This window comes from Mustelus asterias, chromosome 13 (assembly GCF_964213995.1).
Source record: "Mustelus asterias chromosome 13, sMusAst1.hap1.1, whole genome shotgun sequence".
NCBI classification, from domain to species: domain Eukaryota; kingdom Metazoa; phylum Chordata; class Chondrichthyes; order Carcharhiniformes; family Triakidae; genus Mustelus; species Mustelus asterias.
The window spans coordinates 3,788,971-3,814,393 of record NC_135813.1 but is presented as its reverse complement, the minus strand read 5'-3'; the positions used below and the strand labels follow the sequence as shown (position 1 = coordinate 3,814,393).

The window sequence follows — 25,423 nt, the reverse complement described above, 5'->3', positions numbered from 1 at the left end:
AAGGCCAATGGTCATCTGGGACTATTAGGGACTTACACCTCAAAGTACTTCATTAACTGCAAAGTGCTTTAGGTCTTCCCGTGGTTGTGAAAAGCACGTCCTATTTTTTCAATTTAAATTATAAACAGAAACAGTCTCTCTAAGCTTGGCAATGATTTAGAAATTTGTTACATTTATATTTGAATAATTTCCAACAAATAAATTGTTATTGCTATACACAGACAACCATTGCACAGCGTTTTGAGGCCAAGGGAAAATAATTTTCCAGCTGGGCTAACCAAATACTACAAAATTCAGCACCCTGCACATGTTCAGACTGCAGGGACTGCAAACAGCAACCATCAGACCTCTGGGCTAAAGAATAAACTCAAATCTAGGATTGAAGCGACCAAAATCAAGAATTAAAAAGTATTCATACACTTGCAAGAGAGAGAAGTCTCTTGCTAAGTTTCTTCATATTATTTTAAAATGTCATTAAAAGATTTGATTTATTAATTTCCCTGCTAAAACCAGGGATCTGGTTTTGGAATGGGATCTTTTGCATGCATTAGAAAGCAGACAGGACCTTGGATTAACATCTGATCAAAAAGATGGATATTACTCTTGCATTTCAGCTAATCACTGGAGCCTCACAGTGCCAGAGACCCGGATTCGATTCCTGGCTTCGGTGACTGTGCACATTTCCCCTGTGTCTGCATGGGTTTCCTCCTGGTGCTCCCGTGTCCTCCCACAGTGCGAAAGACATACTGGTTAGGTGCATTGGCAATGCTAAATTCTCCCTCAAATGTATCTGAACAGGTGTCAGAGTGTGGCAACTAGGGGATTTTCACAGTAAAGTTTATTTATTTGTATCACAAGTAGGCTTACATTAACACTGCAATGAAGTTAGTGACACAAGCCAGGAATCGAACCCGGGTCCCTGCCACTGTGAGGCAGCAGTGCTGACAACTGTGCCACCCCAACTTCATTGCAGTGTTAATGTAAGTCTACTTGTGACACTAATAAATAAACTTAAACATGAAAACGCTAATGATCAGCATTAAATATATAGAAATATATTGAAAACTACAGCATGGGTGTATTTCAACAAATGTTTCTATAAACTTTAACCTGGTGTTGTTAAAACTCTTACTCTATAAAATTCCCCAGACAACTCTTACATTACTTGCAATAAGAACAGAAAATATGCCCAGAAGGGAGCAGTGAAGGTAGGATTAATTATACTATCAATGATCCCTGCTCTACAGAATGGTCGGTCATGCGTTCGAGATTAACCCGACCTTCCTTTTTTGACAACTGAGCACTTCCAACCTCTGACTTTATCCGGCATCGGTTGGCTTCCCATCAACTTTATTCAAGGAGCGCGACATGCTACAGGTTTTGCCATGTAGACAGCGCCTGCTTCTTTCTGTGGGGCATGCACTCAAGGGGAAGGTCCAGCCAAATAATGGTGAATCATGATGGCCAAATTAAGAGTTCGTTTCGCAAATGCATTGAACTGCATGTGTTTGCATTCTCATTTCAGATCCCATTTTACAAATAATGTTGTAGAAATCGAAACAGATGCAAGTTTTCACTTTTACAGATGCAAGACTTACTGTGTGTGGATGGTCTATCCAGTTGACTTCAAATCCATCAAAGGCGTGGCTCTTGGTGTTCTTCATTAACTCCTTGCTCACCATCGGCTCCACCTGGCGGAGAAAGTGAAGCAGACGCGGGGAATCAATCCGAGGCTCCGTGCTGCCATCAATGGCCGGCTGCTCTCGATACTCGATTGGCTCCGTCTGCGTACTGATCTTGGCGCTGCGTCGGATCTGCACTGAGGCTTCGGCGCGTCGAACCTCCGCCGTCTGACAAACTGCGTCACACAGCTCGGCAGCTTTCTTCCAGCGCGACTCGATCGACACGGCCTCTCGCACCTCGTCGCTGAACATGGTCCGTTCGGCTTATCAAGCCCCCAAAACCCTCCCCACACTGGAAGCCGACTCTAGCTTATATGTATTTTTTCAATAAAGATGGGTTGGAGTGTGGAGGGCTCCTCTACCTCCTAACACTCGATTAAAAACAAAAACCGAAAAAAAAAATTCGCCCCTCATCGCACACACCGAACGCGCAGCATGAGCTAACGCTCGACGCGACCCAATCAGGGCGCCCCGTCACCATGACGACCCGGTCCGATTGGTGCCCTCGCGCCGCCTGACGTCACCGTCGCCCTCGCGCCGTTGCCGCCGCCGCCCCAGGGCGGCCAATGGGAGGCGACGCCGGAGCGTACGTTGGGCGCGAGGGCGGCGCACTGCGCACGCGCACTGGGCGGTTTTGGTTGTTGGGCTTTTTGGGGGGGGGGGGGGGGGGGGGGGTGGCGGTGGAAGGGCCGCCAAGGCGCGTGCGTGTTGCAGCGGGCTGAGCGCGAGCGTTTTTTTTTTCCCTTCCCCACTGTGGTAAGAGGCGCGAGACCCACTGAGCCATCGAGGGGGAAAGAGAGGAGAGCAGCGAGGGGAGCGGGCCAGCAAGAGAAATAGAGGCAGATCAATAAGAGAAAGCGCAGATCAGGGCTTTTCATCATTTTTTTTCCTCCTTTTTTTTTATTTCCCCCTTTTCCTTCTTCCAAGATGTCGGTCCCAGCGACAAAGATGAGTAAAAAAGAGGTGAACTCGAACCATGATGGAGCAGACGAGACCTCAGGTAATTTTTTGTGCAGCGATTTTTTTCCCCTTGTTATGGTTAAATCCGTGTGAGTAGAGGCTTGTGTTTGTGAAGGCCGCTGTGTGAGTGTGTATATATATCTATATATATATATGTGTGTGTGTACGCGGAATGGCGGCCCCACGCTCCCCCTCTCGGTCGGGCTGGAGAGGAGCTGAAAGGCAGCGCGGGAGGGTAACTCCATTCACTCCGGCGCCATGTTTATGAAGCCACATACAGAGAGAGAGAGAGAGAGTGAAAAAAAAAGAACAGAATCTCTCCACCTCCTCCTCCTCCTCCCTCATTGTGTAAGGCGGCCGCCATGATACCAGGAAAGAGAAATGGAGCCGCCGCGGCCTGCTCGTCCCTCCGAGGTGAAGATGCCCTATTTCATCCCCCCCTTCCCTCCACCCACATTAAACCTACAGCGGGCACGGATAATGTGCAGGGAGGCAGGTCCCAACATGGGCTTCCCGCTATTAGCAGCGATACTCGGGGCGGCTTGGAGGCAGCCGACTTGGAGAGAGAGAGAGGCCTAACCACGCGGCCTGGTGTTAAAGGGATTATAGGCATCCCTCTTTTTTTTTATTTTCCTGCCTGCTAAGGCGATTCAAACTGCGCTGGCCGGCAATGTTATCCCAAACCTTTTTCCTCTACACCAATTCCCCCTCCCTCATTTGATCCCACCTTTTATTTTTGGAGTCATTTTAACTGGAATGTTTTTCTTCTGAGAATCCCGCATGTGTGTGACCGCGACTTGCCACACACAAAAAAAAAACAAAGCAGTGTAAAATCTGGAGGGAAAAGTCCAACGCATTTGCAGAATTTAATTGCAGCTTTTGATGTGAAAGAGGGGGAAATGAATGAAAATGGGTTGCATTAAGTAAAATTGTGAAAATGCTTTAAAATGAAGGCAGATGTCCGACCAGTTTTAATAAATGCCGGATTTTGAAAAGTTTGTTTTCGATACAATTCATTCTATTTTGAAATGCCGATATTAAAGCAGCGACTTCCTTTCGGGAGGAACCACGCGGCTTATAATTTAGCAGGGGTTCATTCAACACAAAGGGAAGCGGCACTGAAACGTGGGTAGCAGGCGAATTGTTGACGTTTCTTGGTTTAAATTCGCTATATATTACAGGGGACTTTCTGGCTGCTGTTTGAGATTGGCATGCCCTGTCTAATTTTCACAGTTCCAAGCAATAGGTGAGCAGAAAGAAATGAGTTGCTTTTTTTTCCGGACGATGGTTTTGTGACAGATTTCGCTACATCTACTTTTGCAGATGAGTTTTTTTTTAAACTTCTGCCAGGTTAACTTGTTCTCTAAGTTTACCCGTTGCCTTTAAGCATTTAATGCAGTGTTTCTTCCGAGGGCATCCGTCCTTGGGGAATTATGTAAAATGAAGAGTTCACAACTTTCTTTGTGCCTTTATCGCCTGTTTGAGAAGACAAAATAGGAAGTATTGAAACTGAACTCGTATTTGATCCGTCTGTTTTAATATTTTAGAATTACCAGTGTGGATTTGATTTAAGGAAAGTGTTTTAGTGCAATGTCGAAGGTGTCATTTAAACGTCTTAGAAATAGCATATGTGCTGATCGAACACCTCCAATTTTGTGACTTTGTAAAACTTTCTTTACAGAAAAAGAGCAACAGGAAGCCATTGAACACATTGATGAAGTACAGAATGAAATAGACAGGTAAAGTAACGGAAGCGGTATGTTAAGTTGCATGTTTAACTCCATGGAAGTTGGTTGAGCTTCACCCTTAAGTTTTAACCCCAACAACATTTTTTAAATTTGGTGCAGCAATAATTTTGATGTTGCAACAGACGGAAGTGGTCCTTGGTTTGAAAGTTTCCATTGTTTCACTTGTCTTCTGAGCCATATGCTGATGTGGTCCTGAAACTTAGTGATATACGTTCGTAATTTCTGTGAAATTGAATGGGGGTTAGTGAAAAATGAGAGTTAATTAAAACTAAAATGTCTGTTTATATCAGGGTGATTTTTCAAATACTATTCCACATATTGGGGTAACTGCTTATAATGCGAGAGAGAATACATGGAGTCTTTTAATATTGTTCTGTATGTGCATTTGCGAGGTGTTGTCTCTTGGTGATCACAATTCTAGCTAGCTTTATTGGTGGTTGTATTTGTAGTAAAACTGGAACTTTTCTCCATTGGGCATTCAAAACTCCTAATTCAATCAGGGGTGGCATAACAGCAAGGAGACTGGCTGCCTCCACTTCTTCAAAGATACATTGGGAAATATTTGTAAGCGCATGCTAAATCAAAAGGGCCTTTTATCTAAAATGCGGGGGGGGGGGGGGGATAAAATCATACAAGGTCCTAGTTACACCCAGAGGGTGTTTAATTTTTGGGATTGAAAAGTTGTGGGAGAAGAGTCTAAATTATTTGAACTAACATGATGGTATCTAAGAGCCTAATCATGCTGTATTTTCCATCTTTTGAGGTGTTGCTTGTGCACAAGTACAGTCCATCGTGGTGTATCAACGCTTGTCCTCAGCAGCTGCCTGCCCTGGTCATATTCTTCCTTTCTCACTGACCTTTCCATGCCTTTGAGAGTTCAAGCCTAGTTTCTGAAATCTCTTGATTTTACCCTTTAGAGCCCTGGCAATATTCTAGCCAGTCTAAGATGCAGTGTCCAGAATTATAAACAGCATTCAAGGTGTGATGTAGCTAGGGCCTTGTATGATCATAACATTTTATTCCCCCCCCCCCCCCCCCCCCCTGTATTTTAGCCTTTTGGATAAAAGGCCCTTTTGATTTAGCATATGCTTACAAATATTTCCCAATGTATCTTTGAAGAAGTGGAGGCATCCAGTCTCCCTGCTGTTATGCCACCCCTGATTGAATTAGGAGTTTTGAATGCCCAATGGAGAAAAGTTGCAGTTTTACTACAATTGATTTGCTAGCTCCATTGTTGTGACATGCACATAGTTTAATGGATGAGCGATTGGAAGAAGAAGAAAACATTGATCCTTGAGCTAGTGCGCACAATGTACTGCCTCGGGGCCAGATTGTTTTAAAATCTCTGTTATAACCTTAAAAGTACAACTGCCAGACCATTTTGTTTGCAGGTGGAGTTTTTTGGACAATTTCACTTCTAGAATAAACCACATTACCTTTGCATTTATCGGTCCTGGTTTCAGCTGTTTTCCTTGCCCCTTGCACGCAGAGGTGTTCTTGCCCTGTTTGGTCAGTTTGGCAGTTGAAAGGAGTGTAGATTAAATATGTCTGTATATGCTTTGAAACTCAAAAGTACTATTTTACCAGGCTGTGAATAATTCTTGTGTTTTTTTAAAAATGCTCGTGTGTTTAGACTGAATGAACAGGCAAGTGAGGAAATTTTGAAAGTAGAGCAAAAATACAACAAGCTACGCCAGCCATACTTCCAGAAGCGGTCAGAACTCATTGCCAAAATCCCCAATTTTTGGGTGACTACGTTTGTCAACCACCCACAAGGTAAGCGGTCAGATATGTAAAGAATGGCTGTAAATAAATTGGGAGAACAGAACGTGTGGGAGATACAATTTTGATGTGAACATGTCAGGGATTTTTCTTATGTTGCCTGTGTAAAAATTTGTTGTGTGATAGTTTATTGAAAGGGAGCTTTATCTTTGTTTGCAGTAGAATCTGATTATATGGAGCATATTCAACTTCAAGATGTGGAGATGCTGACGTTGGATTGGGGTGGGCACAGTAAGAAGTATCACAACACCGGATTTATTTGGAATTACGAGCTTTCAGAGCGCTGCTCTTTCATCGGGTGAACGATAAAGGAGCAGCGCTCCAAAAGCTCGTGATTCCAAATAAACCTGTTGGACTTTAATCTGGTGCTGTGATTCAACTTCAAGGAATTGAAGCAATCGTGACTCAATTTTAGACACTCTCGGGCATGGCGTTATAGTCAAAATGTATTGGCTGAGTTTCTATGAACTTCCTTGCCATTGTAATGAGTACTAGTTGCCTTTCCTTTAACAATGACCCCTAGAGGCACATGCTATTTACTGCAGCACTGATCAAAAGTCGGTATTACTTTACAGCAAACCACAGCCATGACGATTTGGATCATTGAGAGCTTGTTTTTAATCTTGTGTTGTGCTAGTCTTACTGGGTTATGCTCTTTTCTGCAGCCAATGTTATAGTTGCCATTCTGTTTTTGCTGATGTGGCTGTTTACTAAGCTAAAGTTGTGTTTGAAACCATTGGCTTATAGTAATTAATAACTTGCCGCAAGTTTTGAAGTTTCCTTTGCGATATTGCTTTGCAACTCTTTTGGCTTGATTAGAAGAAATTATAAAGCTTGCTTAAGTTGTGCTCCGTTTTAAATTATAACTTGATTGTTATCGTGTTTTTACATTTTGAACAGAAATTAGGATGGTCTGTCTGTTAATAGCATAACCCAATGTCCCAATGAATGTTTTTGCTCCCAAACATTGGAAAATATCTGGGCAAAAACAAATTATTTGTTCTCCGTATTTTGGGAATGGGTACAGAGAATTGGTTGCTCACTAGATGCAAAGGTTGGTCACTGTGCTTTTAAACATTGGTTGTGTGTACCATCTTGAGGTGTAGGAAAGGAATTCATTAAATGTTTTTCCCTTTTGTAGAAGCCCAGATTCTTGATAATGCAAATTTCTGCTGCAGCAAGTTGCTTTTCTTTCTTTATAAGTGCCATACATTAACCTGAGTGTCAGGCTATCTGACGATGTGAGGAAGTCACAGCTGTGCTCAATCCTTCCGTGGCCTATATCCCTGACATTCCAGAGTGGCGTTGTGGTCTCTTTTACGTTTCCCAAAGGCCTTGGTGCATTAAGGCCGATTATTGTGCCCCCTCCCCCAACTTTGAATATGTAAGAAGTGGGTTGTAACTGTAGAAGCAGTAATGTAACAAGTGCTTGCATCTATTATGTTCCAGATGGACATTTTGCTGTTTAATTCAATGCAAATGGTGTAAGATGTTTTACAGTAATTAAGTGGTGTTAGTTTAAATTTTAACTTGTAACATTTCTAATAGTGTGAATGAATGGAAAGCTCATGGTGCCTTTATTGAGGTGCATTTAGCTCTATTGTAATATAGGGAAATTGCAGTAATCATTTTATGCACAGCATGATCCCATATACAGCAACGAGAAAGTTTTGGCAGTGAGGCTTGGAACTTGGAAAGTGCTTGTATTAGCGTGCTATGGCATGAAATCTTGCCTATTGTGTGTATTCTAATTTTCTCTTTTGAATGAAGAAATAGTTTAGGTATGTATTATGTAAAATGTAGCAAAATGGTCAGTGGATGTATCTGTTTCCACGTTTTACAAAGAGCCAGGCAAGGGACATTATAGTGTATATGCACGATATGAGCCTTCTGATTTCCTTCCTTCCTCCACATACAACAATTAGGGAGTGCTCTACCAGGTTGTCTTGCACGTAGTAATTTTGGTGCTGCTTATTGGTAAATTTGGAGGTCTCACTAGCAATGGCCTTGAATTTTAAAGGGCATGAAATCTTCTGTTAATGAGAAGATTGTATTTTCAATTTTATCATTTACAGTGTTGTTGTCTCTATCTTACATTTTAAATCAATACTGTGGACCTGAAGCTGCTTGAATATTGCACTACAAGATTTGGCCAGTATATTTGATACATCACTGTTGGCCTGAAATTATCAAACAATTCAGTTAAATGTAATTCTTAAATTGCTCATATATTCCAGTATCTGCGCTTCTGGGAGAGGAAGATGAGGAGGCACTGCATTATCTGACGAGAGTGGAGGTGACAGAATTTGAAGATATCAAATCAGGCTATAGAATAGATTTTGTAAGTGCATTTTTCTTGGACTGATTTTGGATTGACTATTAAAAGCAAATTTGTTTTACAGGGCTAAACAATTGAAAATGTGTATTCGGCAGCTCTAAATTTCATTTTGTCTTTAAAATTCCTTGATCCATGGGAGTGATAAGTTTCCACTTGTTCTTTTTAAGTATAATGTCATTTTTGTAGGGTGAGTTAATTATTTCCATTGCTGTTTTTTAAAATCCTGGTTTCAAATTTGTTTTGAGAAATAATACCTCTATTTTTAAAACTACCAGTCTGTCTTGAAGTATAATGGAATTTTTATTTTGCTGATGCAACAGCAGATGCACTAATTTTCACAAATGAGGTAATTGAAGAATTATTAACCCACTCAAATATCAAATTCCTAAAACCTTAAATTTGAATTTTATCTATTGCAAGTCGGTGGTCTTGGTGATTGATGCAATTAACTGCACAAAAATAGTGGGGAAGATCTCTGAATTGCTGCAAGTTTGCAGGCATGAAGTTGAACAGAGTTGGGAAGAATGTCAATTTGCCTCAATATTCTTGGGGTTGGCTGTTGTGTTCCCCCACGAGCAAATTATCTATTGTTCTTTGTAATCTTTTGCACTAAAGGTGAATCATCCTTCAGTCAAGATGACCTGTTGCTTGACTAACTACACTTAACGCACCTTCATGTGTCAAGGTGGCATTTTGACTTCTTACACATCAAATGACTGATATTGAGGTTGTTTTATAAGACTTGTCTTGTGGTGATTAACCTCAAACAGCTACTCTGGAAACTATAGGAAACTTCCTATACAGGCAGGTGGGCCCATAATTAAAAGGTTCATCCAAAAAAAACAGCCCTGACAGTGAAACACTCCCTCTTGTCAGATTGACAAATCAGTTTGCATTTTGTGTCGAGGTCTCTGGAGAGGGACTCAAGTCACCCATTCACCCTGCTTCAAGTAAATGCACTATAATTGAGCAAAGGTTGTAAATGGTTTGACGTACAGAAACCTTGGCACTGCATCTTGAATAATGTACCTCATCTATGATTTTCGGTTCTCTGTTTAGCAATTAGTATTCGTAGGGCAGTTCCGTTTTTTAATGCACGTGCATGCCAACAGTATTGTCAAGTAAACATTTGGGTTAACTACCAAGTGTTTAATTGCTTGGTGAATGCTCCACTTTTAATTCTTCGTGCAATCTATTATTACAACCTTTCAATAAATATACTACATTTGAGATTGTTTTTTTTTATATGACTGCTTTAAGTAATTGAAGTATCAACAGTGGGGCTTGGACTGCTACCACTGTCAGGTAGTTACTCAAATGTACTGAGTTTTCTTTTGCTTCATAAATTTTAACCCAAGTTTCTTAATTACACTAATAATGAAGACACTAATGGGTGACTTTTGTTTTCAGTATTTTGATGAGAACCCATACTTTGATAATAAAGTTCTGTCCAAAGAATTTCACCTGAATGAAAATGGCGATCCATCTTCAAAATCAACAGAGATCAAATGGAAACCAGGAAAGGTAAGACCTGTCCCTGGATATTAACTACTGGATTCTTATTTAATCTCATGGGTGATTCTGAAAGGCATGTAAACCTATAATTATGTTCAGAAAACCAATTTATTTGAGTTACTGGGGTGATATCAGGAAAGATTTTCATGCAAAGGGTAGCATACATCTGGAAATGTCCTAAAATTGCTGTTGAGACTTGGAATGATTTGAAAGTTTAGTTCAGGTTTGGTAGTGTAATAAAGTTTAAGAACTAAGCAAGTGCATGGAATTGAGATAATCTGCCATGATCTAATTGAATGACAACAGTCTCAAGGGACTGGATGGCATACTCCGTTCCTAACTTCATCCTGCCTGAAAAGACTGCATTGATCTTGTGACTTGGCAATTTATTATTTTTTCTACCTTGAGGTTGGAAAAGGATACTAGGGTGATGTTTGTTAATATTCTTAGAGCCTCAACATGAGGGGCCAAAAGCAATATGTTGTGATGACTGCTTCATTTCCTTTGGGCAAGTACTTCACAGCTGATGTGTACAGTTGGACTGGAGCGTATTTGGCATATTGATTTAAGTATTTGCCTGATTTTTGTTTCCATGCCGAATATGTCCGAATTGATGTGTTTTGATCTTAGTCATTCACAAATGGCCAGGTGGTAATGGGGAACGTCAACTGACAAATCAGTTGCATATCTCAGTTCGTAAGTTAGTGTGGAAAGGAGTTAACATTTGAGTTAGCATCTCTGCCATTCACAATAGTCTTCAATGTATTTTTTCTCTGCATCAATTTAGTTTCAATTGCTCAGGTACTGAGCTGTACAGCCCTGATGTTTCAAATCTATTTCTGTTGAGTTCAGTTGTCTCTTCTGTGGAAGTAATGGGCTTCTATAATTGAATTTTATCAGTTCTGGAGGAAGGGTATTTTGGGAAATTTGTTATAACAAAAGCTACTTGAGCAACTTGGTACTGTTGCAATTAGTTTAGAATTACACTGGTTGCTATTAAACATGCTTAATTCCATAGTTCATGCTATTCTCAGCACTTTAGTTTTGCATCATATGTTTTGTCACATCTTCTTTGCATCTTTTGTGCTGAAGTGAATTAATCTATTTTTTAAACCTGAATTAAACCGGGGTGGCACAGTGGTTAGCACTGCTGCCTCACAGCGCCAGGGACCTGGGTTCAATTCCTGGCTTGGGTCACTGTCTGTGTGGAGCAAAGTTTGCACATTCTCCCTGTGTCTGCATGGGTCTCCTCCGGGTGCTCCGGTTTCCTCCCACAGTCCAAAGATGTGCAGGTTAGGTGAATTAGCCATGCTAAATTCTCCCTTGGTGTACCCAAACAGGTGCTGGAGTGTGGTGACTTTCACGGTAACTTCATTGCAATGTTAATGTAAGCCTACTTGGTGACTAATAAATAAACTACTTTAAAATGCTGTGCTCCACCTGCTTGTGTATCTGAACCTTCTGAACAGTTGTAATGCAAATAAGCATCTTCCTTACACTTAACTAAGTATTCATATTATTTCAAGGACCTTACAAAACGCTCCAGCCAGTCACAGACTAAAGCAGGAAGGAAGCGACAGCATGAAGAACCAGAAAGCTTCTTCACCTGGTTTACTGATCACTCGGATGCGGGTGCAGATGAGCTGGGCGAGGTTATCAAAGATGACATCTGGCCAAATCCACTGCAGTACTACTTAGTGAGTATTCTTGATTTTCTGTGAACTTGAAAACTGTCTTCAGCATGCAAACTATTTGGTGGGTGATTAATTATTATTTGGCATAAGGGCTGTGGGTATTCAACTTCACCAGTAGTATTGCATCTCTTTTCATGGGAAGTTCAGCATTTGTTCCTGCACAAAAGAGCGGGCCTATTTGGTAGCTATTGTCAATAATTAAAAGCCACAGAGCAGTCAAGCTAAAACCCAAGAGAGGATGAAATCAATTGCTTGTCTTTTGGGAGTTTTTTAAAAATTGCTTTATAATTAGGATGGTTAGGGTAGTGAGTGTTGATTTTTCTAGAGCTAGATTGCTGATCTACTTTAGTGATTTGTATGTTCAATCTTCTAGTTATTTACTGTTTTGACATAGTGCAACAAATATTGGGGAATCTTAATTTCGTGTGTGCAACAGCCTGTTCTATATCCTTGCGATCCCACATCATTTAAAGACCAGCTGTGCCTTCTGTACAAAAGCTCAACCATTGTGATGAACTTGTTTTACAAATGTGTCCCTTGACAAAAAATGTAATTCATGTGATGTGTTGGCAGGTTCCCGATATGGAAGACGAAGAAGGGGATGGTGAAGAGGAAGATGAAGATGAGGAGGAAGAGGAGGGATTGGAGGACATTGATGAAGAAGGAGACGAGGATGAAGAGGGAGAAGAAGAGGATGAAGAGGAGGAGGAAGAAGGGGAAGAAGCCGAGGCAAGTGCTGTCTTTAAATTCATGGCCCAAATGTAACATTTGTGTGGAAATTTTAAAATGATGCAGCTGGCTAAATTTGTCTCATGCTTCTAGCATTGAATCAATCCAAATGGAATCTCCTTTCTTACAAGTCTTCCATTATTCAATCACTTACCGGCCTAAGATTTGGGCCAAATATTTGTCATGAAGTGTAATGTGATGCTTGATATTTTTTAACACCAGAACACCCCGAGGAAAGAGGATCTAGCTTGACTGCGCATGCAGTAGAAAAATTGATATTTTAGTTAAATGCTGAAATGCCAGTAACTTTTTGTTAAATGGGAGAATACTTTGTAAGATGTGCTTTCTGTTTTTCTTCCTTCCTTAAATTGAGTTTCACACAAGAAATCTCATTTTAACAGTTTGAGTAATTTGGAATACTTGGTGCAAATTCTTTAACTAGAGTCTTGCACCTGTTGATTCTTTTAGATGAGAGTCTAATAGTTCCGATTTGTTTTTGTTGAGTCTACAAGTGTTGCACCTGTTGTTCCTTCTTTTAGAGGAATGTCTGAAGATTCTGATTTGTTTTTTTAAATCTGCAACTAGCTGCCTTGCACTAACTATTTCCCCTTTCTTTATAGGAGGAGGAGGGCGAAGATGACTGATCTGGTTGCTGTTGATATTCACCTCTTCTACTTTTTTTTTCTTTAGTCCCTGGGAGCAAGTTGCTGTCTTTTTGTGCTCAGTTTCCTTGTTCTCCTGAGGTCCTTAAACCATTATACACAATTGGGATGAGTTACATGCGCAAACTACAGTGGCAATCTCTCTCTGCCATTTCCATGAACTGATATGAATTCTCCTAGCGCCAGCACACCATTTTCTGTAGTAATGTGATTGTATTTTTTTTTACTTTTTATTTTAAACCCCACCCCCTCCAACCCATCCCTCTGCTAGAAGCCCAGAACTTAATTTGCCATTGTGCTGTGACTATAGATAATTTTGAATAGGCTTTTTTCCTACCTGTTATGGCCCAGAGATTACACTGTGTTTCCATGTGATGTGGACAATTAGCAGTTACCATCAAGTCCTTGTTTCCTTCTCTCTTGTAACAAATTGGGGTGTCACTGAGGCACCTGGGGTAGATGCAGATGGTTGGGTTCTAATGGGTGGGTTTGTTGGGTATTTTGAGGACGTGGCTGTACTTAGCATGTTGATGCATTGTATATTTTTACAACATCCATGCAACCGAAGCCAACAATTTTAAATATTAATCGATTTGAACCCCACAGCAGATGGAGTGACAACCTGTAGAATCTTATTGGAATCTACATTCTCTAATGTAATTTTTTGTTTCACTGGAAAGGAAAATTGCTCCGTTTTAAACGTTTAAAGTGTACAAGTTGCTTTGTTACAATAAAACTAAATGTGTACACGAAAAGTGTGTGGTGAGTTTGCTTTTAACCTGGAATGTTTTGAGGATTTGATTGCAATCGGTCTTGAGTGGTTATTTTTAGTAAATACTTGGGGGAAATTGTACATGCCTGAGGTAAATTCTACAGTACCAAAATTGATCTCAAAATGGTGACTCCAAATTAGATTTCCATTATTTGCCTATTTAAAGACTAAATTATAACAATCCTAATATACATGCATGCAAAGATGAAAGGTGCTGCAAATATCAGGTTATGGACAGGTCTTTTGAGTTTTTTTCCACATCCACTGGGTATAATTTGAGGATTGAGCAGATTTGCACCTGTGAAATTAATTGATTAAAATTGTATTGTCATCTAACTCTTATTGGAACATGGGTGCAACGAGGCTTGGTCAGTGCTTCCCATTTTGTATACCAACATGTAGTGTTTCTAGCCTGGTGTCTGAGATGTGCAAGAAGCCTACATGTTTGTCAATCTGTTCATTGGAAATGAGATTGTAATTTCAAAGGGAAAATTGCAACTCTTCGATCAGTTGGGTCTGGGTCCAGTGCTGCATTGTAAATGCTTCAGTTTTGAATTTAAATGCCCCACTTTTTTTTTTGTGGACAGTTTGTTACTTTCTAGGCTTGCTTTTACTACCAAATTGCACTTGATCTTTTTTGCCTCTAGTAGCTAAATTCTGTAATTTGGTATATAATGTATATATTGTCCTGGCAGTAGTTGCAATAGATCCATTGGACCGATGACTCAGTTTTCTTGCGACCAGTCCCATGAGCGCTACACCATTTAGCACCAAAATGTAGTTGTGATATGTCTGTGTATATAATCAATTGACATTTTAAAGAGCCTGCCACAAAAGTTTTGCAGAAAATTAGACTTTTGCATAATTATTACATTTTAATTATTGGTATGCAATGTACAATGGATTTGGTGCAACTCTTGCAAATTCATATCTCTGGTGCAGAAGAGTTTATTTGTGCTAATTGATTCCATTCCAACTCCTATTAGGAATGTAGTTATGACATGATTATCACTAGTTTTGGATATATGGGAGCTGTTGCTGCATCTTTTGTAAAAACGTGGGGTGCAGGTATCCCAAATCAATGCCACTTGTAGTATTTAACCCTATTCTGTTCCTATTTCATTGTTTAATTGGTCAATTTTCTTGACTTTCCAGAATTTGTACTGATTGTACTAAACTGTGACGACATTTGAATTGCTATTGTACAATGAAAAAAAGGTGACCTGATAACTGTTTTCCTTGATTTATGAACTTCTCCCAATTCCATTAACCCTGACTTGATAATGCTATTTAAGAACTTTTGAGTTTGATTCCTCATTGTAAGTTTGCTTTAACCCTTTCCTACTTATAATTGGAAGTTAAGAGATGCTGTCAGTGGAAAATGGTGCCATTTCACTTGTGTTACCAGTGATGAAGTAGGCCATTATGATGTATCACTACAACATACATGACCGCTTGTTCTTGAGCCTTGCCTGAATAGTATCCTAAACTGACTTGGTATACTTGTCCTGCTAGTTAACTCTGGTGGTTGATTTGCAGCAGACGGAGATTTTTGTATCTAATTATTCCCTTTCCTGGTATTAGACTGCAGCACAACCTGAGCAGCTAACGACTGCAGTTATTTCACAAATCTAATCCCAATTTCTCCTGGTGTTTTTTAGTGTGCCTTCACAAGAGGGAGTTGTTGTACATTTGCATGTTTTTCATTCTGAGAAATAGATTCCCCTGAGCAGGTCCTTCCTGTCTGATGCATTCTGCCACTCCGGTATAGACGCAGAAACTGAGTTGTAGGTGGGAAAACCCTCTTGGGATGCAAAAAAAAAGCTTACCAACCATGCCACTTTTCCTTTGGCAAATTGATGAAATGACTAATAATTCTACCACCAGCAATGCAAGCGTAAGGCATGTGATTCCTTCAACTAGTAATAATGGACCTGAACACTTTCGTCTAAGAAATGATGGCATACAAGAAGCCTAATGAGTATAACCAGAGCTGTAGTTAGTTTTATTTCTTGTTTTTGCTTACATAATTGTCCTGATAATGGGACCTGGCTAAGCCATTGCTTTGCTTAGCAATGTTCTGGAGAGCATGATGTCTATAAACCACATTTCAGAATGTTCCACTGGATTATAGACACCTGATCTTTAAATGTGTACTGGGATTTTGTTTGATATGGCAGCCTGAGGTGTCCTGACTTCATGTTTTTTTTAAATTAAATTGGTTCTCATCAATCTGTCTTTACTGTTATCTACAATAAAGTTTGTATACATGTTTTGCCACAGTGCTGTGTATTGTCTTTACTGCTCATTGTATACATCTGGAAATATCACCAATACATATGAACCATAACCAAATATGTAATGGAATATAATCTAAAAAGTAAACAGGTTATTATCAATGGCCATTACAGGAGTCTGAGCCTTTGAATCTTTTGTGGTTTTTCAGAGAAGTGAGTTAACTATTCAGACCAGTGAAATCCGATGCCATTAAGTCATTTCAGATAACCCTTTATCTGGCAAAACTCGACGTGTAGTTTCTCAGAAAATACATGGGAGCTCACCATTTGTTGGTATTGGCATCTGCCTTAGATCATAGCAATTTACAGTGCAGAAGGAGGCAGTTTAACCCATTATACTACCCACTGACTCTTGGAAGTGTGGTTACGTTTGGTGTCATACCCCCATTTTAAAATTATGGAATATTTATTTCTGGCTAATAAGTATAATTTGTTAATCTACAGAATTGTCTACACCACTTTTCCAGAAAGCAGGCCCAACTCAAGTTGAGAAATTTCTGACCCGACGGTAGACATGCGTAAAAGTTGATGAACTTTTTCTGAAGGAGACTTTTTTCCTCGGAGTTGCAAGCTGAGCACCAAGACTGCTCCTTTAAGGCATGAGGAAATTTAACACGTGGATTTGGTATCAAAGTTCGTACCGATCATGGTTATTTAATTGGTGGTAGTTGGGTCTCCTTGAATTTATACAATTTTTCTTTCAGATCTCTGCAGCATGTTGCTGTGGTCTAAGGTAGTTGTAGATTTTGAAAAAATATATATATATTAAATTCATGGTGATCAAGTATATAAAAGTGCAACACCTGAAGTAGGAGGGGCAGATTTCCCAGGCCGCAACAAAATGGGAGGCACGGAGTCCACTGGATTATAGTTGAAAATGCTCAGCTCCTCCCTTGGATTTGTGCCTGACAACTGTCAAATTAACAATGCTGCAATTGACCGAAGCAGAATTTAACCCCTTCTATCATAAAATTTCAGACCGAGTTTAAGCAAAATCATTCACTTTGTCACATCAAACAATTGTGAAGTGGCTACCCTAAAATTCCCTTCGACAGTATTCGAGCTTAAGACTTCCAGAAAGACCTGCATTCAGAGGATTGCCAAAGTTAAGCCTCGTAACTGGTAAAAATTATTTTGTGTCAATTACACATCCAAATAATGTTTCGAGTTCCAGGCTATGGGAACAATTTATGTAGTTGATATTAGGATTGTGTATACATATCCATCATAGAGCAGGTAATTGTATAACAAAAGACAGGCTCTGCGGCATTTCTACTGGGTGAGTAATTAGAATTTTGGGGTAGCCACTTCACAGGAGAGACTTTTCAATTTTGGATACACATTTTCTTCCTTAAACTTTTCTGTAAACCTAAGGTTGATCTGTCTTCCAAATGGGTTTACTTGGGGTGATGAAAGGGCGAGTTAATTTATCAAATTTCCAAAACATAATTCATGTTTCATTGTCTTAATATTTTTTGCTATATTCACATTTGTGATGTTTGGATAGCTAACACTTCACTATAATTCAGCTATTAGTATTTTTTGCACAATATTCAGGCTTGGATTGAAGTTAAATTTATGCCACTTAAATGCCAGGCAATGACCATCTCCAACAAGAGAATCTATTTAAACTTTTCCCCTTGACATACAATGGCCTTGACATTGCTGAATTTATAAATGGCAATACCATTGTTGAATTCCATTGCTGGGGATTACAGTTTAGTTCCACATGGCACTGTTCATGCTATGCCCTTCTACTCTCCCTTATAGGATTGGTTGGTCTCATGACTTGATAGTGATGTAGGGTGAGGTCTATAAGTAAGAAGTTTAACAACACCAGGTTAAAGTCCAACAGGTTTATTTGGTAGCAAAAGCCACACAAGCTTTCGGAGCTCCAAGCCCCTTCTTCAGGTGAGTGGGAATTCTGTTCACAAACAGAGCATATAAAGACACAAACTCAATTTACATGAATAATGGTTGGAATGCGAATACTTACAACTAATCAAGTCTAAGAAACAAAACAACGTGAGTGGAGAGAGCATCAAGACAGGCTAAAAAGATGTGTATTGTCTCCAGACAAGACAGCCAGTGAAACTGTGGGGGTTACAAATAGTGTGACATGAACCCAATATCCCGGTTGAGGCCGTCCTCGTGTGTGCGGAACTTGGCTATCAGTTTCTGCTCTGCGCCGTCGTGTGTCGCGAAGGCCGCCTTGGAGAACGCTTACCCGAATATCAGAGGCCGAATGCTACCTTCTAGACCTACCTATAACCCTCCATCCTATTAAGCTCCATGTACTCATCCAGGAGTCTCTTAAAAGACCCTATTGAGTTCGCCTCCACCATCACTGACGGCAGCCGATTCCACTCGCCCACCACCCTCTGTGAAAAACTTACCCCTAACATCTCCTCTGTACCTACCCCCCAGCACCTTAAACCTGTGTCCTCTCGTAGCAGACATTTCCACCCTGGGAAAAAGCCTCCGAGAGTCCACCCGATCTATGCCTCTCAACATCTTATACACCTCTATTAGGTCTCCTCTCATCCTTCGTCTCTCCAAGGAGAAAAGATCGAGCTCCCTCAGCCTATCCTCATAAGGCATGCCACTCAATCCAGGCAACATCCTTGTAAATCTCCTCTGCATCCTTTCAATCTTTTCCACATCCTTCCTATAGTGAGGTGACCAGAACTGAGCACAGTACTCCAAGTGGGGTCTGACGAGGGTCTTATATAGCTGCATCATTATCCCCGGACTCCTAAACTCAATCCCTCGATTGATAAAGGCCAGCACACCATACGCCTTCTTAACCACCTCCTCCACCTGCGGGGCCGATTTCAGAGTCCTATGGACCCGGACCCCAAGGTCCTTCTGATCCTCTACAGTACTAAGAGTCTTTCCCTTTATATTGTACTCCTTCATCCCATTTGACCTACCAAAATGGACCACGATGCATTTATCTGGGTTGAAGTCCATCTGCCACTTATCCGCCCAGTCTTGCATCCTATCTATGTCCCTCTGTAACTTCTGACATCTGTCCAGACTATCCACAACCCCACCAACCTTCGTGTCGTCGGCAAACTTACCAACCCATCCCTCCGCTTCTTCATCCAGGTCATTGATGAAAATGACGAACAGCAAGGGTCCCAGAACAGATCCCTGGGGCACACCACTGGTGACCGACCTCCATTTAGAAAAAGACCCATCTATACCCACTCTCTGCCTCCTTTGGGCAAGCCATGTCCACAGATCCTTGAGGGCAAGACAGGTGTGGATCAAGAAAGCATATGCAATGCTTTCCTTTATTGGGTATTGAATACAAAAGCAGGGATGTAATGATTGAACTGTATAAAATGCTGGTGAGGCCACAGTTGGATTTGTGTACAGTTCTGGTTGCCACATTACAGGAAGGACATAATTGCTCTGGAGAGTACAGAGATTTACAATTCTTGCCAGGGCTTGAAAAATGCAGCTATGAAGAGAGATTGGATAGGGGAGGGCTGTTTCCCTTCGAACAGGGAGGCCAAGGGGTGACCTGATTGAAATGTACAAAATTGTTTCCCTGAGTTGAGCGGTCAATTACCAGGGAGCATAGATTTAAGGTGATTGGTAGGATTAGAGGAGACATAAGGAAAAATTATTTCACCCAGACGGTGGTGGGTGTCTGAAATTCACTAAGTTTGTGGTTGAGGCTGAAACACTCAACTAATTAAAGAAGGTACCTGAATCTGCATCAGAAGTGCTGTAACCTGCAAGGCTATGGCCCAGGTGCTGAAAAATGGGATTAAAATGAGCAGCTAGTTTCTTTTTTCTCCTTTTTGGCCAGTGCAGACATGATGGGCTGAATGTCCTCCTTCTGCACCACAACTGTTCTAGGGTTCTATACCACTACCACCACCTCTGTTGACCCTACTGGTGGGACAGGATATACCCTGAGATGGTGGAGGAGGAAACTGGGATTTTGGCTGATTCTGTAAATACAATTATAGCAGAATGTTGTTTGACTAGTTTGTGGAACAGTTCTCCCAATTTTTGCATAGGTCCCCAGATGTTTATAAGCACTTTGCATGATCATGGTTTTATGTCTGACATTGTGGGCCGCATGGTGGCAGAATGGTTAGCACTGCTGCCTCACACCTCAATTCCAGCCTCAGGTGACTGTCTGTGCAGAGTTTGCACGTTCTTCCCGTGGCTGTGTGGGTTCTCTCCCACAGTCCAAAGATGCGTCGGTTAGGTGGATTGGCTATGCTCAGTTGGCCCTTGGTGTCAAGGGGACTAGCGTGGAGTTGTGGGGCCTAGGTGGGATTGTTGTCGGTGCAGGCTTGATGGGCCAAATGGCCTCCTCCTGCACTATAGGGATTCTATGAGTCTGGCACCTAGATCAATGCCCTGTCCTATTGAGTTTTGCATTGCAGTTTTTACAACTGGTGGGTTGCTCAGCTATCTCAGGGGCAACGGAGAGTGAACCAGCATCAAGTCATTAATCAGCCAGATCAGATATGGGTTCCTCCCTTAAAGAACCAGTTGGCTTGTCATCATATAGATTGTTTTGTTTGATTAACTGAACTTCATTCCAAAACTGCTGTGATAGAACTTGAATTCATATTTGGATATGTAACACAAAATTATAGATAATGATAAATATTTATTTATGAAAATAGATGAAACAACTTGATTTCAACTTCGATAGGACTTGGGCACCATGAGAAGCGTTGCAGCAAAATTCTCCTGGAGGAGTCTGTCTATAATCAATGCAACAAATGTTTCTTCTGATTCTTCAAGTTCTTTATCTGTAACATGCTGAGGCCAGACATTGGGCTGAAATGACCAACCTGTTAAACATCAAGAAGATCCACATAAAATGAACGGAATATAGACGGAACTAAATTTATCAACTAGTTATCACACACACACAATCTCTTATAACAGTAACAACTTGCATTTTTGATAGTGAACATTAAACATCAAAAGGTGTTTTGCATAAAGAGTATAACTCCGTGCCAAAGGAAGAAACATTAGAACAGATTTTAGAGTCCTACAGTGCAGAAGGAGACCGTTCGGTCCATTGAGTCTGCCTAGATTCTCCAAAGAGCATGTTGCCCAGGCTCTGTCCCCATAACCCCACATATTTACTCTGCTAATCCCCCAAATATACACATCTTTGGATAGTAAGGAGCAATTTACCATGGCCAATTCACCTAACCCACACATCTTTTGGAAACAGCATCCAGAGGAAACCCACACAGATACAGGGCAGCACGGTGGCACAGTCGTTAGCACTGCTGCCTCACAGCGCCAGGGACCCAGGTTTAATTCTGGCCTCGGGTCAGTGTGTGGAGTTTGCACATTCTCCTCGTGTCTGCGTGGGTTTCCTCCAGGTGCTCTGGTTTCCTCCTGAAGAGGTGCAAGTTAGGTTAATTGGCTATGCTAAATTAACCTTTAATGTCAGGGAGATTAGCGGGGTAAATACGTGAGGTTACAGGGATAAGGCCTGGATGGGATTGTTGTCAGTGCAGGTCAAATGGGCCAAATGGTCTCCTTCTGCACTGTTGCGATTTTATGAGAATGTGCAAATGCCACACACCTAAGGCTGGAATTGAACCCAGGTCCCTGGCACAGAGGCAGCAATGCTAACCAGCGTGTCACCATGCCACCCAAATGCTTGGTCAGAGTTGGGAGGTTTTAAAGGAGGAGTGGAGTGGAAAGATTTAGGAATTGAATTTCAAGAACTTAGGCATAGCCACAAATGGCAGGAATGAGAAAAGGGGTGAGATGTACAAGAGGCTAGAGATACGTGAACGCAATCGCAGGCGTGGAGCCAGTTACAGAAATGAGCTGTGGAGGGATTTGAACATGGGGGTAGGAATTTTAAAATGAGGCACGCCACTGATGGACTGTAAGCCAATGCTAATAAACTCAACAAAGAATTCAGGAGAGCAGAGCGGTCTGGTGATTGGGACTTGGTGCAAGTTAGGGTGCAGGCAACAGAGTTTATTTGTTTAGCTCAAGTTCAGAGGATGAAAGCTGGAGGTTGGCCAGGAGAGTATTGAAATACTCATGTCTTGGGGGAATAAAGGTGTGAATTTGGCAGGGAGCGTTAGACATGAAGTAGACAGCCTTGGTGATGAAAAGGATCAGAATTCCACTCAAAGTCAACTAGGACAATGTGGTTGCAAACAATCTGACTCTCATGAGACTGCCCAGGGAAGGGGATAGAATCAGAGGTCAGAAAACAGTTTGCAGTAAAGTTTTATTTATTAGTCACAAGTAGGCTGACACTAACACTGCAATGAAGTTACTGTGAAAATCCCTTAGTCGCCACACCCCGGCGCCCGTTCGGGTACACAGAGGGATAATTTAGCACGGCCAATGCACCTAACCAGCACGTCTTTTAGACTGTGGGAGGAAACCGGAGCACCCGGAGGAAACCCACGCAGACACAGGGAGAATGTGCAAACTCCGCACAGTCAGTGACCCAAGCCAGGAATCAAACCCAAGTCCCTGGCGCTGTGATGCAGCAGTGCTAACCACTGTGCCACCCTAAAATAATGCTTAATTTAGAAACAGTAAGAAGTCTCACAACACCAGGTTAAAGTCCAACAGGTTTATTTGGAATCACGAGCGTTGAGCAGTGCTCCTTCATCAAGTGAGTAGCCACTAACATGATGAAGGAGCAGTGCTCTGAAAGCTCTGTACCCACCCCAATGCATTGCCAGCATCTCCACGTCATAATTTAGGAACAGTAGGGTCATTCAGCCCTTAAGTATATACTATTAGTTCGTGGGCACATTTAATCTGGTTCCCCAATCAGTACCCTTGCCAGGCAGCAGTGGTTAGCACTGCTGCCTCACAGCGCCAGGGACCTGGGTTCGATTCCGGCTTGGGCCACTGTCTGTGTGGAGTCTGCACGTTCTCACTGTGTCTGCGTGGGTTTCCTCTGGGTGCTCCGGTTTCCTCCCACAGTCTGAAAGAGGTGCTGTTAGGTGCATTGGCTGTGCTAAATTCTCCCTCAGTGTACCCGAACAGACACTGGAGTGTGGCGACTAGGGGATTTTCACAGTAACTTCATTGCAGTGTTAATGTGAACGTACTTGTGCCACTAATTAATTTTTCCTTTCTGCCTGCACGTTTAAGCTGCGAGGTGATATTTCATTGTGACAACAAAATATGAAGATAAGTGACACTGAAGGGACTGCCGCACCGCTATAAACATTGAGTTAAACTAACACAAACAAACCTAAGTGGCTGTGACACCTGGGGCAAGTTGCCACTGTCCACGAGTGCCCGGGGAACCAGGAGAACTGCTCATCGGCCGGCCAGTGCCTGTGGACAGCGGCTTTTTTGAAGGTGATCACCTGGAAGCGGAGTCCCTGCGGGTTCTGGAAGAGCTGCACCGGGACCCTGCGCTCGCCGATCACTGTGTCGTTCCGCTGAGCCAGAGCCAGGGCGCTGGCCACGAACCGGAGATCCCGGCTGGCGGCCACCTCGAAACCGCACGACCGGCAGAGCAAGAGCTCGTCGGGGGAGCCCCGACTGGCATTGTGGCCGCTCACCATGGACAGCAAGCCCAGCAGCAGAGGCACCGAGAGCCGCCACATCCTCCAGGCCGCTGCCCTTAATTCACCCCTCGGAACAAACTTCTCCAAAATGTTTTAAAAAGTCACTTGCTGCCCCAAAATAATCGCCAACTATTTCATGTTTTTTAAAACTAAATATTATAAACGCCTTCCGACAGTGAGTTTTATCCGAACTTTTCCCACGTTACTGCAGAGAACTTTGTCTCAGATATGTATCGTTTTCTTTCCCCCCTTTTAACTGTAGCCTTCCTACAGCTGATATTTAAATACATACGGGAGCGAAAGATGGATCTCGCCGCACTTAGAAGTTCTTCAGACAATTTTCACCCCCCTGCAGGCTGGAGGATTCCAATTCACTTAATGGTGCGAGGGGGGGGGGCAGACTCACGAGGCACAGAGGGAGGCCATTCGGCCCATTTTGCCTCTGCTGGTCCTTTGAAAGGGCTATCCAATTCGTCTCACTCCCTCCCCTGCTCACTGCACAAAGCCCTTTACCCTGTTTTCCTTTTCAAATATGTATCTCTTGGAAACAACAAGCAATAGCTTGCGTTTCCGCAGCGCATCTCACCCCTGCCTCGGGATATCCCAAAGTGTTTCAGAGTCAACAAAGTGTTTTGCATAGAATCCTCCAGTGCAGAAGGAAGCCATTTGGCCCATCGCGTCTACACTGACCACAATCCCACCCAGGCCCTGTCCCCATAACCCCAAGCATTTACCCTAGCTAGTCCCCCTGACATTAAAGAGCAATTTAGCATGGCCAATTCACCTAACCCGTACATCTTTGGACTGTGGGAGGAAACCGGAGCACCCGGAGGAAACCCACGCAGACACGGGGAAAATGTACAAGCTCCAAATAGACAGTGACCCAAGCCAAGAATCGAACCAGAGTCCCTGGCGCTGTGAGGCAGCAGTGCTAAACACTGTGCCACCATGCCGCCCCTTTTCAAGTGTATTCAATATTGCAGGAAAAAAAGCGGCCAATTTGCATACAACAAGCTCCTGCATACAACAATGCGATAATGATGAGATAATCTGTCCCAATGATGTTTATTGACCAAAGCATTGTCAGGAATCCCAGGAGAATTGTCCTGCTCTTCTTTGACATTGTGTTATGGGATTGTTTACTTTTTTTTAATTCATGGGACATGGGCTGGGTCAGCATTTAGTTCCCATCTCTAGTTGCCCTTGGCAAGGCCATTACAGAGGGCAGTTGAGAGTCAACCACATTGCTGTGGCTCTGGAGTCACATGTAGGCCAGACCAGGTAAGGACAGCCGATTTCCTTCCTTGAAGGACATTGATGAATCAGGTGGGTTTTTCCGACAATTGACAATGGTTTTGTAATTCTTAATTCCAAATATTTTTTATTGAATTCAAATTCCACCATCTGCCGTGGCGGGATTTGAACCCAAGTCCCCAGAACATTAGCTGGGTTTCTGGATTAATAGTCTAGCGATAATACCACTAGGCCATCCCCTCCTCCTAAGAGTTACCTCCACCTAAGAGTACAGCTGGGGCCTCAACTCAGGGTTTCATCTAAAAGACAGACATCTCTGACAGTGCAGTCCTCCCTCAGTACTGTGCTGGAGTGTCAGCCTAGTTTGTGCTCAAGCCCTGGATTGGGGACTTGAATCTACAACCTTAGAGATGAGGACTATCATAGGGCCATGG

The 25,423-nt window shown here is 42.1% G+C and overlaps 3 protein-coding genes across 4 annotated transcripts in view; 1 reads left to right on the top strand and 2 right to left on the bottom strand.

The window, feature by feature from the left end:
* The window catches only part of dync2i2 (dynein 2 intermediate chain 2), a 62,826-nt gene extending 60,628 nt beyond the window's left edge, over positions 1-2,198 (bottom strand). For both annotated transcript variants that reach the window (XR_013499324.1, XM_078226222.1), the window contains exon 1: positions 1,599-2,198. Coding sequence is in view for 1 of the 2 variants with exons in the window: in XM_078226222.1 (XP_078082348.1) it covers positions 1,599-1,934 (336 nt within the window). In the remaining variant the exon portion in view is untranslated. The remainder of the gene's footprint in view (positions 1-1,598) is intronic.
* Positions 2,199-2,275: 77 nt separating this feature from the next.
* Positions 2,276-16,164, top strand: LOC144502367 (protein SET-like). Its single transcript, XM_078226208.1, has 8 exons — positions 2,276-2,682; positions 4,324-4,381; positions 6,024-6,166; positions 8,410-8,513; positions 9,921-10,034; positions 11,552-11,722; positions 12,293-12,448; positions 13,069-16,164. The coding sequence occupies exons 1-8, from the start codon at positions 2,610-2,612 to the stop codon at positions 13,090-13,092; spliced, it is 843 nt and encodes a 280-aa protein (XP_078082334.1). The 5' UTR covers positions 2,276-2,609; the 3' UTR covers positions 13,093-16,164.
* Positions 16,165-18,022: 1,858 nt separating this feature from the next.
* LOC144503073 (protein cereblon) lies at positions 18,023-23,995 on the bottom strand. The gene is made up of 2 exons (XM_078227573.1): positions 23,414-23,995; positions 18,023-21,008 (listed from the first exon to the last, which is right to left on the bottom strand). Exons 1-2 carry the CDS (start codon positions 23,772-23,774, stop codon positions 20,854-20,856), a joined length of 516 nt encoding a protein of 171 aa, XP_078083699.1. The 5' UTR covers positions 23,775-23,995; the 3' UTR covers positions 18,023-20,853.
* Between the last annotated feature and the right edge of the window lie 1,428 nt (positions 23,996-25,423).